Genomic DNA, 14,725 nt, shown 5'->3' with positions numbered 1-14,725 from the left:
TCCACCGGGACACGCCCCCCCCCCCCCCCCCCCCCCCTCATCTAGACTGAGTGGCAGAGCATAGAGCGGCATGGAGCGTTGGAGTTTGGAAGCGCTCGTTGTAAATCACTCAACGATCTTCGTAACCACCTGTTTCTAAATGTCACATGATGCAGGAGGCAGCAGGACGTTGGGTTATTGAGAACGAGCGCTTCCAAACTCCAACACAAAAATACATAATCACCTGCACAGAATATAGTGACAGAAAGTATCTCATAACATAATGTCTCTACGGTGGATTTTTATAATAATTTGCAGATAGAAAAAGAGGACAATTTAAGCTTTCCGTACAGCTGACATGTTTAACGTTGTTTAATAGTAGTAGTAGTTTATTTTGGTCAATTTAAAAGCATATCAATACAACGCCTTCATTAGTTGTCATAGTAACATAAACCAAAAAAGGTGTAGGCTGAAGCCTTAACTTATTATGCCGACCCTTTGTATAGCTATCAAGAACTTTGTAAGAAAATACAATACAATCACATAGGACTTTTCTGTGTGGGTGTATGGGGCTGTGTGGGTGTATGGGGCTGTGTGGGTGTATGGGGCTGTGTGGGTGTATGGGGCTGTGTGGGTGTATGGGGCGGTGTGGGTGTATGGGGCTGTGTGGGTGTATGGGGCTGTGTGGGTGTATGGGGCTGTGTGGGTGTATGGGGCTGTGTGGGTGTATGGGGCTGTGTGGGTGTATAGGGCTGTGTGGGGCTGTGTGGGGCTGTGTGGGTGTATGGGGCTGTGTGGGTGTATGGGGCTGTGTGGTTGTATGGGGCTGTGTGGGTGTATGGGGCTGTGTGGGTGTATGGGGCTGTGTGGGTGTATGGGGCTGTGTGGGTGTATGGGGCTGTGTGGTTGTATGGGGCTGTGTGGGTGTATGGGGCTGTGTGGGTGTATGGGGCTGTGTGGGTGTATGGGGCTGTGTGGGTGTATGGGGCTGTGTGGGTGTATGGGGCTGTGTGGGTGTGTGGGGCGGTGTGGGTGTATGGGGCTGTGTGGGTGTATGGGGCTGTGTGGGTGTGTGGGGCGGTGTGGGTGTATGGGGCTGTGTGGGTGTATGGGGCTGTGTGGGTGTATGGGGCTGTGTGGGTGTATGGGGCTGTGTGGGTGTATGGGGCTGTCAAGGCCAGAAAGTCGGTTTTTTTGCCACCCGGTAGGCGTTCCCCCATAACCTCCGGGTACGATGATGTCACGCTCGTAGCCTCTGTTGTACGTTTGTGCTTCCCAAACACAGAGCGTTTCCAAAGGGAGTTTTCATGTGTTCAGTCCAGCAGTCACTTCAGCTCCGGCCTCGTGGCTGACAGAGAACGACGTCCGCGTGAATCTCGTGGAAAAGTGGAGATCTTTTGCTAAACACAGGTTTTCTGACAGAGCTTTCACGTGGATATGAAACTAGAGGACAGTCTAGAGGAGTTCATTATTGGGCAAGTACTAATCTCTCAAGAACAGATTCTGCTCTGCGTTTGAATCTGTCGGGGGGGGGGGGGGGGCTCGTCATAACGCGTACGCACTGGCCTACAAGTGGGCGTACCTTCAGATCAGGAAGCAGGCCGCGCTTTACCCAATCAAATGTAGTGGGCGGGATTTACGTGTCCGCAGATCCTTCCCCACTCGAAACAAACCAAAACTCATTTAACAATAGCGTCCGCGGAGCAGACAAAACCACGGAAAGATATTCACATTTTAACTTGCTCTTTCATCATAGAAACAAGTGGGCGTATACCCAAAACCATCCATGTTCTCTGGGAGAAGTGGTGTTAGTGTTCCGTGTAGAAATATTGTTAGTGGGAATGAAAACATAGTCGCACCACCGGAAGTGAAAGGCTGAGGGCAGACCAAAACCCCGGTTTCCTTGTGCACGGGTGCTACGTCGACTTCCTCCCAGAGCCAAGTGAGATAGTAAAAAACAGCAGAGGGCGCTGTTTTTCCTTTTCATTTGGCGATGGGTTCCCAGATTGGGCGAGTACAGACGCAGCACGGAGCGCTTTAATGCCGCGCAGATCACTCCGCTAACCGTAAGCGCGTGGGACCGATCTATGGCTGTGTATTTTGGAACACATGACATGTATGTGAGATCATTATCAGACATTCTAGGGCTACCTCTGGGCTATGTATCGGACCGTCCGGGGGGAGGACCCCGAGGAGTTCCAGGAGGAGGAGGAGGTCCCCTACAATAAATGAGTGAATGTAAAATGAGTTAATAAAGCGTTAATAAAGCATCAAAACCTGTTTTTTATTATGAAAGCAAAGACCTGGATCCTTCTCCAGCAGGTCCAGTGACATCATGACGAGGTGGGCCAGAGCCAATAACGTCCACAAACATAAAGAAGCAGAAGCCACTCCGTGGAGCCAGCTGAAAGGAGGGGGAGGTGTGACAGCAGAGGATCACTACATGGTCACATGATCATGTGATCACTACATGGTCACATGATCATGTGACCACTACATGATCACATGATCTCAAACAAATGTTTGCATAGGTTAACCTTCAGAAGGGTTTCTTTTAGATTCTGTACAAATTCATCTGTTGGGAAAATTGCCAAACATTAAAAACTAACTGGAAATATAGCAGATCTACAAGCTCACAAACAACGCATCAGCTCACAACGCGTTCCGATGCGTTGTGAGCTTCTAGATCAGACTTTTCCGGTATTTCATTTAATTTCCTTTCATATACATATTCATTTTTTATTAAATGCTGTGTATGGCCTTATTTTGATTATTGTTCGTCAGTCATTTATTTGCTATTATAATGATCTGCCCTTTAACACACAGCCTACAAGACAAACATAAATGTTCTTTTTATTTCTACAGTATGTCCAAAAAAACAATTAACAACTAATTCGGGAACGCATATGTGTCATTTTAGATTTGAGCTATATATGAACATTATGTTATAATTTGACTATTAAAACACAGCAGATCTACAAGTTCATAGGCTATGAGCTTGTAGATCTGCTATTTTAGAAAAATCTTGAACATTTGTGCAAATCAATGAATAGATATATATTTTACGGGGATTTTATTTTTTTACTCAAATCTTAATTGCTTTCCTTGAACAAAATATTTTCAGATGGGGGTCCAAATACATATAATTTTGGGGGTCCTTGACATGAAAACGTTTGAGAACCACTGATATTTTAGCAACATATGTTGTTTTTTCTTTTTCAGAAAACCGTTTTACCGATTTAGAAGACATTTGTTGAGTACCGGATTGAATGGGTTAAATTATTGATCGCAATTATTTTATTGACAACCCTTAGCAGGAGGAGGAGGAGGAGGAGGAGGAGGAGGAAACAACAGCAGCTGTAGCAGTGGATCTGGAGCAGGAAGAAGACCACAGTCCAGTCCGTCTGGAAGGCCAGCCGGTTCTTACAGAGGAGCAGCGGCCCAGAGGAGAGACGGCAGAGGTAGAGACTTACTTTTACTTAAACTGTGGCCTAGGAGTGGGAGTGAACCTTGTATGTTCCTAACCAATCAGAGTGCAGAGGGGCGTCGCTCCACATTTGGTGACGTCAGTGTTCTGTGCAGTGTGGCCGGGCGGGGGGAAGGGGGGGAAGGGGGGGTCTCAGGGGCGGGGGGCTTTAAAATAAATAAGAAAAACGTTTTATTTGACCTTACTTATATATTTTTTGCATAAAATATATAAGTAAGGTCAAATAAAACAAGCATTAACTGCTGTTCAGCACTTTGTAACTCATATTTTGAAAAGTGCTATATAAATAAAGTTATTATTTTATTATTACGTAGCTTACTTAAACCCTCTATTCTCAGTCATAAACTGACCTACATTTCTTGGACGCTTTTGCTGGACAATACGTATAATATTAATATTTTATATTGCACGTGCATAATGTTTTCATGATGAGTGAGTGGTGTTATTCCTCTGTCCTCACTTGTACAAATAGCACTAGTCAAGCGGGGGGCCCTGGTCCTTTCACACGGCAAGCGGGCAACGCGCCTTTATGTCATTCATTTTCAATGAGAGGCGGGCGATTATTTGGGACGCGCGGAGAAGTTGAGGGGCGGTGAGGCAGCCGGGCGCGGCCCCCGTGACACTTTCGCGCGCGTGCTCGTTTGTGCACGTGTGCGCGGGCGGCAAGAGCTGGATTGTGGTGAGCTTTTGTTTTCACCGCACCGCGCAGAAAACAACATTGATCGCGGCGCGATCACCGCTGATCCGAGCGGTAACGCCCGCGTGAACCCGCTCGCCGTGTGTTTACGACCTTTAATGCTTCTCTGGGAGCCACGGCATCGTTCATAGGTTGGCGAAGCGTACGCCCTCTAGTGTAATCACTGAAAAACACCAAGAGGACGTAATATAATATCACGTTGTTGGCAGTCTATGGGTTAACCCATTAAGACCTGGAACGCATCTGTGTCACTTTTTGATTTGAGCTTAAAAAAAAATCATTATTTTACACTTTGGGCTATTCAGAAATAGCAGATCTACAAGCTCGTAGCGCGGCACCGAGTGCCGCGCTACGAGCTTGTAGATCTGCTATTTTTGAAAAATCTTGAAAATGTGTGAAAATCTTTGAATATATTTTTATATTATTTTAAAGCGAACACTTTTAACTCAAATCTTTGCTTCATGGGGGGTCCCTGGAACAACATATTTTGAGATGGGGGTCCCACGGCCAAATACATGTACATTTTGGGGGTCCTTGACATGAAAAAGGTTTGAGCACCACTGATATAGAAACATCACGTTTTTCAGAAAACTGTTTGTAGAATGGACTTCAGGTCTTAATGGGTTAAATGTTGTGTATTCTTTTGATCAGCCCCGGGTGGAGCAGACCCTTTGAGACGAACACACACAACAACAACAACAACAACAACAACAGGAGGCTCAGCTCTGTTCAGGAAGAAGAAGGAGTATCATGACAACACCGACGTCAACGGGTTCCTGGAGTACCTGCAGGAGACGGGACAGGCTCTACCGCGAGGAGGAGGAGGAGGAGGAGGAGGAGGAGGAGGAGGACAGGAGGAGGACAGAGGACTGAGGGAGGAGGTGGAGACGGCCTTGTGGAAGGACAGACGGAGGGAGGACAGGAGGATAAAGAGACAGGACAACAAGAAGAGCAGCATGGTGAGAGAGAGAGAGAGAGAGAGATCAGGAGAAACATGGTTTATTACGTCACAGTGGAGTTATTCACAATAACTACACTGTGTAGTTATTGTTTGCTGTACTACTGTACATATACTTATATATATATACACAGCAAACACGTACATGTACAGAAAAGTGTCTTGTCCTTGTACCTTGTTTCTTTTTCTCTCCATTTTGACTTTAATTTGTGTATTTGTTTGGTTAAAGGGTAGGCTTAATAAGCTACGGCTTCAGCCTATACATTTGTTCAGAAATGTGGTTCTTTTCTTTATAAATTAGTTTTTTTTTGTATTGAAATATTAACTATGTTACCACAAAATGTACTGAAATAAACTCAACTCAACTAAACACAAGCTCTTAATATAATAATTTCCATTGATTAAACATTTCATATTAAATATTTACGCTCGCCAATAAAATCCCCCGATCTGACGTGTGTGTGTAATACTGTTGAATTCATGTTTTCTCCCTCCTCTTTTGTCTCATTCTGTCCATCCTGTCCTCTAGCTGTGTTTTAACTGCAGGAGGCCGGGTCACGGGGTGTCAGAGTGTCCTGAGGCCCGTAGGGACCAGGAGATGGGGACGGGTATCTGCTACCGCTGTGGCTCCACAGAGCATGACCTGCAGACATGCAGAGCTAAAGTAGACCCTGCTCTCGGTGAGGAAACGCAAAGCCTGACATTTCTGTTACCAATGTGTTGGTAGATGTTATTACTGTCTTAAGTTTGGCCCAAGATGACTCGGCTTGAAAGTCACGTGTACCGTTTACTCTGTTTGTATTAAAGGGGAGATTATTACGTGCATTAGTTTACTCTGTTTATATTAAAGGGGAGATAATTACGTGCATTAGTTTACTCTGTTTATATTAAAGGGGAGATAATTACGTGCATTAGTTTACTCTGTTTATATTAAAGGGGAGATAATTACGTGCATCGTTGAATGTGGGGAACGTGTCTCGAACCCCCAGGCTGTGAGTCCCAAAGTGTCCCTGACCTTTGAACTCACACTTAACCCCTTAACTGCTCAACTCTGAGCTCACATCAGGACCAGATGAAACTGAGTGTCCCTCTCTCTCTCTCTCTCTCTCTCTCTCTCTCTCTCTCTCTCTCTGATGTATTTTAACATGTATGTCAGTGTTGATTTTGACAGCAAACTTTGATTTAGTTTTAGTCATAGTCTTTTGAATTTTTTAGTCTAGTTTCAGTCGACTAAATATCATAAGATTATAGTCGACTAAATCTACAGTTGATTTAGTCGACTAAAATGTGTTTTGGCGGTGCCTTGATGGCGTCGTAATGGATGATTTTACACTTGGTTGCATGCTGAAAATAGCAGATCTACAAGCTCACAACGTGTTGCGCTGTGACGTGTTGTGAGCTTGTAGATCTGCCTTTTTCAGAGCACAACACCCGAGCGCAACCAAACATAAAATGACTTGTCTTTTAGTTCTACTGGATCTCTTCTCCACTAGTCTTAGTTCTACTGGATCTCTTCTACACTAGTCTTAGTTCTACTGGATCTCTTCTCCGCTAGTCTTAGTTCTACTGGATCTCTTCTCCACTAGTCTTAGTTCTACTGGATCTCTTCTCCTCTAGTCTTAGTTCTACTGGATCTCTTCTCCTCTAGTCTTAGTTCTACTGGATCTCTTCTCCACTAGTCTTAGTTCTACTGGATCTCTTCTCCTCTAGTCTTAGTTCTACTGGATCTCTTCTCCACTAGTCTTAATTCTACTGGATCTCTTCTCCTCTAGTCTTAGTTCTACTGGATCTCTTCTCTACTAGTCTTAGTTCTACTGGATCTCTTCTCCACTAGTCTTAGTTCTACTGGATCTCTTCTCCACTAGTCTTAGTTCTACTGGATCTCTTCTCCACTAGTCTTAGTTCTACTGGATCTCTTCTCCACTAGTCTTAGTTCTACTGGATCTGTTCTCCACTAGTCTTAGTTCTACTGGATCTCTTCTCCACTAGTCGAAATCAACACTGAGTATGTTAAGGTCATGTGTCTATGTATTGTAACATGTATGTTAAGGTCATGGTCATGTGTCTATGTATTGTAACATGTATGTTAAGGTCATGGTCATGTGTCTATGTATTGTAACATGTATGTTAAGGTCATGGTCATGTGTTTCAGGTGACTACCCCTACGCAAAGTGTTTCATCTGTGGTCAGAACGGTCACCTGTCATCGTCCTGTCCAGATAACCCCAAAGGCCTCTATGCAGCAGGTATTAGAACCAACACACTTCATGTCAACTGTTTGACATCGTTTTGCGTTATTAGTTAGCGGTCGTTTTGCACACGTGTTCTGAATCATTACATACGCTCTCTGTCGGGTGGAAACCTCATACGTCCAAAACTTTAGCTTTTCAGGATTCAAATTCAAAAGCATCAAAAGCAGCAGATCTACAAGCTCGAAACGCGACGCGAAGCGCCGCGTTTCGAGCTTGTAGATCTGCTGCTTTTGATGCTTTTAGTGTGACGCTGTAGTGTGATCAAGTACGGCGTTAATTTACGAAAAATAAGGGGGAAAAAAGTTGGAGATACGAGGTTTCTGCCCGACAGCAATGATAATAAGTTAAAAGTGTACGATGTTTGTTTAGTGATATCTCTTTCATTCTAGATGTGTTTCCATTGGCTGTTCAAAACACAGCAGATCTGCAAGCTCACAGCGCGGCGCTTCGTGCTACGCTTGCGAGCTTTTGTACATCTGCTGTGTTTTGATTATTGTTATTGGAACGTTTGAGAACTACTGATTTAGAAGGCATGTGTGGAATTGGCCTCAACGGGTCTTAACGGGTTAACTGACAGGGTCTTAACGGGTTAACTGACAGGGTCTTAACGGGTTAACTGACAGGGTTGATTTAGATTTCAAGAGATCCAGTAGTAGTTAGCGGTCGTTTTGCACACGTGTTCTGAATCATTACATACGCTCTCTGTCGGGTGGAAACCTCATACGTCCAAAACTTTAGCTTTTCAGGATTCAAATTCAAAAGCATCAAAAGCAGCAGATCTACAAGCTCGAAACGCGACGCGAAGCGCCGCGTTTCGAGCTTGTAGATCTGCTGCTTTTGATGCTTTTAGTGTGACGCTGTAGTGTGATCAAGTACGGCGTTAATTTACGAAAAATAAGGGGGAAAAAAGTTGGAGATACGAGGTTTCTGCCCGACAGCAATGATAATAAGTTAAAAGTGTACGATGTTTGTTTAGTGATATCTCTTTCATTCTAGATGTGTTTCCATTGGCTGTTCAAAACACAGCAGATCTGCAAGCTCACAGCGCGGCGCTTCGTGCTACGCTTGCGAGCTTTTGTACATCTGCTGTGTTTTGATTATTGTTATTGGAACGTTTGAGAACTACTGATTTAGAAGGCATGTGTGGAATTGGCCTCAACGGGTCTTAACGGGTTAACTGACAGGGTCTTAACGGGTTAACTGACAGGGTCTTAACGGGTTAACTGACAGGGTCTTAACGGGTTAACTGACAGGGTTGATTTAGATTTAATTTGAGTCAGTCTTTTGAATCAAATTCTGTTTAGTTTTAGTCGACTAAATATCGTAAGGTTTTAGTCGACTGAAATGTATTTTTGACGGGGCGTGATGGCATCGAAATGGTCTTCACTTATAGCTGCAGGCCGAAAATAGCCGATCTACAAGCTCACAACGCGGCGCGTTGTGAGCTTGTAGATCTGCTATTTTCGGTCTGTGACACGCACGCGCACCTGTGATGACTTGTCTTACTTCTACTGGATCTCTTCTCCTCTAGTCTTAGTTCTACTGGATCTCTTCTCCACTAGTCTTAGTTCTACTGGATCTCTTCTCCACTAGTCTTAGTTCTACTGGATCTCTTCTCCACTAGTCTTAGTTCTACTGGATCTCTTCTCCTCTAGTCTTAGTTCTACTGGATCTCTTCTCCTCTAGTCTTAGTTCTACTGGATCTCTTCTCCACTAGTCTTAGTTCTACTGGATCTCTTCTCCACTAGTCTTAGTTCTACTGGATCTCTTCTCCACTAGTCTTAGTTCTACTGGATCTCTTCTCCTCTAGTCTTAGTTCTACTGGATCTCTTCTCCACTAGTCTTAGTTCTACTGGATCTCTTCTCCACTAGTCTTAGTTCTACTGGATCTCTTCTCCACTAGTCTTAGTTCTACTGGATCTCTTCTCCACTAGTCTTACTTCTACTGGATCTCTTCTCCTCTAGTCTTAGTTCTACTGGATCTCTTCTCCACTAGTCTTAGTTCTACTGGATCTCTTCTCCACTAGTCTTAGTTCTACTGGATCTCTTCTCCACTAGTCTTAGTTCTACTGGATCTCTTCTCCACTAGTCTTACTTCTACTGGATCTCTTCTCCTCTAGTCTTAGTTCTACTGGATCTCTTCTCCACTAGTCTTAGTTCTACTGGATCTCTTCTCCACTAGTCTTAGTTCTACTGGATCTCTTCTCCACTAGTCTTAGTTCTACTGGATCTCTTCTCCACTAGTCTTACTTCTACTGGATCTCTTCTCCTCTAGTCTTAGTTCTACTGGATCTCTTCTCCACTAGTCTTAGTTCTACTGGATCTCTTCTCCACTAGTCTTAGTTCTACTGGATCTCTTCTCCACTAGTCTTAGTTCTACTGGATCTCTTCTCCTCTAGTCTTAGTTCTACTGGATCTCTTCTCCTCTAGTCTTAGTTCTACTGGATCTCTTCTCCACTAGTCTTAGTTCTACTGGATCTCTTCTCCACTAGTCTTAGTTCTACTGGATCTCTTCTCCACTAGTCTTACTTCTACTGGATCTCTTCTCCTCTAGTCTTAGTTCTACTGGATCTCTTCTCCACTAGTCTTAGTTCTACTGGATCTCTTCTCCACTAGTCTTAGTTCTACTGGATCTCTTCTCCACTAGTCTTAGTTCTACTGGATCTCTTCTCCACTAGTCTTACTTCTACTGGATCTCTTCTCCTCTAGTCTTAGTTCTACTGGATCTCTTCTCCACTAGTCTTAGTTCTACTGGATCTCTTCTCCACTAGTCTTAGTTCTACTGGATCTCTTCTCCACTAGTCTTAGTTCTACTGGATCTCTTCTCCACTAGTCTTAGTTCTACTGGATCTCTTCTCCACTAGTCTTACTTCTACTGGATCTCTTCTCCTCTAGTCTTAGTTCTACTGGATCTCTTCTCCACTAGTCTTAGTTCTACTGGATCTCTTCTCCTCTTGTCTTAGTTCTACTGGATCTCTTCTCCTCTTGTCTTAGTTCTACTGGATCTCTTCTCCTCTTGTCTTAGTTCTACTGGATCTCTTCTCCTCTCGTCCCTCACTAACATCTAGTGTCTAGTTTCAATTGTCTTAGTTTTAGTCGTCATAGCTTAGTTTGTATTTAGTTTTCCTGGGTGAATAAAGGTAAATCAACAGACATTTTTCTTCATAGTTTTAATCGACTGAATCAACACTGATAACATGTTTCTCTGCAGGAGGTAGCTGTCGGGTGTGTGGTTCGGTCGAACACTTCCAGAAGGACTGTCCAGAGCACCAAGCTTCATGTGAGCGTTAGAGACCCTCTGCTCTCCTTTCAATACATCTGCACACTTCTACTGTAGCAGTCCTAGGCATTAAAGGGATAGTTCACCCCCAAAATGACATTTTTCTCTATGGATTAGTCACCCCATTGAATTCATGGATATTTTTTTAGTTTTTGTCTCATTCCTAAGACAATAATGTGATGACCGGCAGCGGTTCCGGTAGGAGACACAAAGAGTCTCCTTTGTGTCTCCTACCGGAACCGCTGCCTACCGGTCCGCTGGTCATGTAGTGTGTTCCGTAGCCAACTCTGACGGGGCTAATGTAGTTTGTGTTGATGTGGTGTGTCTGTAGCTAACTCTGTGTTTGTTAGTAGCTAACTCTGTGTTTGTTCGTAGCTAACTCTGCGTTTGTTCATAGCTAACTCTGTGTTTGTTCATAGCTAACTCTGTGTTTGTTCATAGCTAACTCTGTGTTTGTTCATAGCTAATTCCCCAAACGGGGTCATACCTATGTTCCCCGGACCTATGTTCCCCCACTAAGGTTATGGTTAGGGTTAGGTTTAGGTTAGGTCCTATATTCCCCGCTCTCCTAGGAAAGCGGGGAACATAGAACCTGGGGAACATAGAACCTGGGGAACATAGGTATGACCCCGTTTGGTTCATAGCTAACTCTGTGTTTGTTCGTAGCTAACTCTGTGTTTGTTCATAGCTAACTCTGTGTTTGTTCATAGCTAATTCTGTGTTTGTTCATAGCTCTGTGTTTGTTCATAGCTAACTCTGTGTTTGTTAGTAGCTAACTCTGTGTTTGTTCATAGCTAACTCTGTGTTTGTTAGTAGCTAACTCTGTGTTTGTTCATAGCTAACTCTGTGTTTGTTCGTAGCTAATTCTGTGTTTGTTCGTAGCTAACTCTGTGTTTGTTCGTAGCTAATTCTGTGTTTGTTCATAGCTAACTCTGTGTTTGTTCATAGCTAACTCTGTGTTTGTTCATAGCTAACTCTGTGTTTGTTCATAGCTAATTCTGTGTTTGTTCATAGCTAACTCTGTGTTTGTTCATAGCTAACTCTGTGTTTGTTCATAGCTAACTCTGTGTTTGTTCGTAGCTAACTCTGTGTTTGTTCGTAGCTAACTCTGTGTTTGTTCATAGCTAACTCTGTGTTTGTTCGTAGCTAACTCTGTGTTTGTTCGTAGCTAATTCTGTGTTTGTTCATAGCTAACTCTGTGTTTGTTCATAGCTAACTCTGTGTTTGTTCATAGCTAATTCTGTGTTTGTTCGTAGCTAACTCTGTGTTTGTTCGTAGCTAACTCTGTGTTTGTTCGTAGCTAATTCTGTGTTTGTTCATAGCTAACTCTGTGTTTGTTCATAGCTAACTCTGTGTTTGTTCATAGCTAACTCTGTGACGGTGGGATGGCTGTCCAACAACATGAGCGCTGACCACGAGGACGTCCAGGACCAACCGGAGAAGAAAGAAAAGCCAAAACAAACCAAGGTGGTGAAGTTTTGACGTTTCTCAACGTCAGAGAAATGATGGATCCCCCCCTGGTCTTCAGCCGTGTGACTCTCAGAGTGTACACGGCTCTCAGCCGATTCCACAAAATGCTTCTAAATCCCAACAGTTTTCTAAATACTTATGTTGCTGTAATATCAGTGGTTCTCAAACTTTTTCATAATTGTCAAGGACCACCTAAAATGATATGGATTTGGCCGCGGACCCCTCCATCTCAAAATATTTTGTTCCAGGGACCCCTCCATAGACCCCTCCATAGACCCTTCCATAAGCAAAGATTTGAGTTAAAAATGTTCGCTTTAAAATAATATATATTTTCACTGATTTGCACACATTTTCACGAAATAGCAGAGTGCCTACGAGCTTGTAGATCTGCTATTTTTGAATAGCCAAAGTGTAAAATAATGTTATTTTTTTTAGCTCAAATCTAGAAATGACACAGATGTGTTCCTGGTCTCAGAGTTAAATGAACACAGTGTAGATTGGGGGCTCCGTGGCCTAGTAATGCATTAGCACAGTAGTTCTCAAACCTGTTCGTGTCAAGGACCCCCACATTGATACATATTTGGCCGCGGTTCGGACCCCCCATCTAAAAATGATTTGTTCCAGGGACCCCCAGAAGATAAAGATTTTTGTGTAAAAAATCTTCCAAACATTTTTGATGTTTTTTCAAATATTTTTGAATAGCCAACATATAAATGGATAAGGTGGTTCAGATTATTGTGATGCTGTGTTAACTACTTTTGCCCCCCCCCCAGGACCCCTGGGGGTCCCCGAACCCCACCTTGAGAACCAATGTGCATTAGCAAACTGGGGGTCCCTGAAATGAAGAAAAAAAGAAATTGAGAATCACTTCAAAGCTGTTTGACATTTGGACAGAATTCCACTCTGCTAAACAGACCATAATGGACATTTATCTTTATGAACTGATCGTCATAATGACTGGCCTGCTGTAAGCAGTGGATGGGACAGGGATATGAACATTACACCTCACCATTATTGCCGCAAAAATTATTGCGATTAACGACATGATCGCGATAATCCAACTATGCTTAAATATCTAAATGCCACTTTTGTTGTAACCACGTGTGAACCCCCAGCATCCTTATTCTGAGGGGGGGGGACGTTCGCTAAAAATAGCCGATCTACAAGCTCACAATGCGTTGTGAGCTGAGCTTGTAGATCGGCTATTTTTTGAAAGTCGTACTGAATTTGCCTCCGTGTTGCCTCTGTTTTGCCGCTCGACAAAAAGCTAATTCAACCTAGTGCATGGGTCTTCAACAGGGGGTCCGGGACCCCTAGCGGGTCCTCAGAGCTACTATAGGGGGTCCGCCAAATCTTTGTGTGATATGATTGTTTTTTTACATGAACCGCTTGAAACCCAGAGAAAGCCAAAAATAGCCGATCTACAAGCTCACAACGCCTCGCACTGCGAGGCGTTGTGAGCTTGTAGATCGGCTATTTTTGGCAAAGAGCTTTAGTGTAGAGGGGGGGGAAAAAGTTTAATCTGAAACGCAATTTCATACAATATAGAGGGGGTCCCTGTTTCATCTCTCTCAGCTAGGGGGTCCTTGGCCTGAAATGTTAAAGACCCTTGTCCTAATGTATGACGGTTGTCGTCCCATCCCTAATTGATGGTCCTTCTCGATGTCCTGTTGTAACTCTGCTCTGAGTGTGGGATTGAAAGACCACGTTGTGAGCATAGTTCATACTGTATAATGTCAACACTTTGATATAACGTTTGAGTAAAACATTCAATAAACGATTTGTTTGTCTACAGTATGTTGCCTTTTTCCATTGGATTCCTTCATTCAAAAGTAGGGCAAGTGATTTTATTTGGTTAAAATAAGTGTTAAACAGCTGTATATTGTGATAATCATTACATTAGTGTTTGTTCAGTAACAGGAATCGGGTCGGGATGCAAATTTCATCCAATCAGAATAGAGAACTCAGTCAGGATACAGATTAACCCAATAAGACCGGGAACGCATCTGTGTCACTTTCTTTCTTTAGGCTATTCAAAAATAGCAGTACGAGCTTGTAGATCTGCTATTTTTTGAAAAATCTTGATTTTCTTTTAAACTGTTAGGATTTAGAAAACATTTTTAAGAATCGCCTCAGGTCTTAATGGGTTAAACAAGTGAGGTGGGAAGTGATGACACACAAATGAGCAGACACACAAGTGGAACACTATGAAAATGAAGCTGACATGTTGCAAGCCCCCTGAAAATGTATTTTCTGCTGGAGAGACATGGAGACTCCTGTTACTGAACAAACACCATGTAATATCTACAGCAAGGATTACTTTCAGAATATATAGAGCTTTAACGTTTTAACCAAACAATATCACTTAGCCCAGTGGTTCTCAAACTATTTCATGTCAAGGACCCCCAAATTGACACTTATTAGCCCGCGGACCCCCATTTGAAAAGATAAGCCAGGGACCCCCATAAGAGAAGATTTTTACGGCTCTAGCAGTGATTCTCAATCATTGTAATTTAAGGACCCCCAGTTTGACATGCATTAGGGCTACGGACCCCCATTTAATGACATTTCTATCTCGGGGACCCCATTTCATATTGTAAAAT

General features: G+C 43.3%; 1 protein-coding gene across 2 annotated transcripts; it reads left to right on the top strand.

The window, feature by feature from the left end:
• Positions 1-2,314: 2,314 nt before the first annotated feature.
• On the top strand, positions 2,315-13,516 carry LOC308077761 (zinc finger CCHC domain-containing protein 9-like; the record flags this gene model as incomplete). Of its 2 annotated transcripts, none has more annotated exons than XM_080418671.1 (7): positions 2,315-2,399; positions 3,300-3,440; positions 4,815-5,122; positions 5,651-5,801; positions 7,274-7,366; positions 10,584-10,652; positions 12,019-13,516. In XM_080418671.1, the coding sequence occupies 7 exons, from the start codon at positions 2,315-2,317 to the stop codon at positions 12,132-12,134; spliced, it is 963 nt and encodes a 320-aa protein (XP_080274797.1). In that variant the 3' UTR covers positions 12,135-13,516. The 2 variants fall into 2 exon arrangements, with proteins under 2 accessions (XP_080274797.1, XP_080274796.1); XM_080418670.1 differs by having other exon boundaries at positions 3,294-3,440.
• Between the last annotated feature and the right edge of the window lie 1,209 nt (positions 13,517-14,725).

The sequence above is a fragment of the Gymnoscopelus braueri genome (assembly GCF_963280865.1).
Source record: "Gymnoscopelus braueri genome assembly, chromosome: 22".
NCBI classification, from domain to species: domain Eukaryota; kingdom Metazoa; phylum Chordata; class Actinopteri; order Myctophiformes; family Myctophidae; genus Gymnoscopelus; species Gymnoscopelus braueri.
Note: the sequence above shows the minus strand (reverse complement) of the source record. Positions and strands in the feature narration are given on the sequence as shown.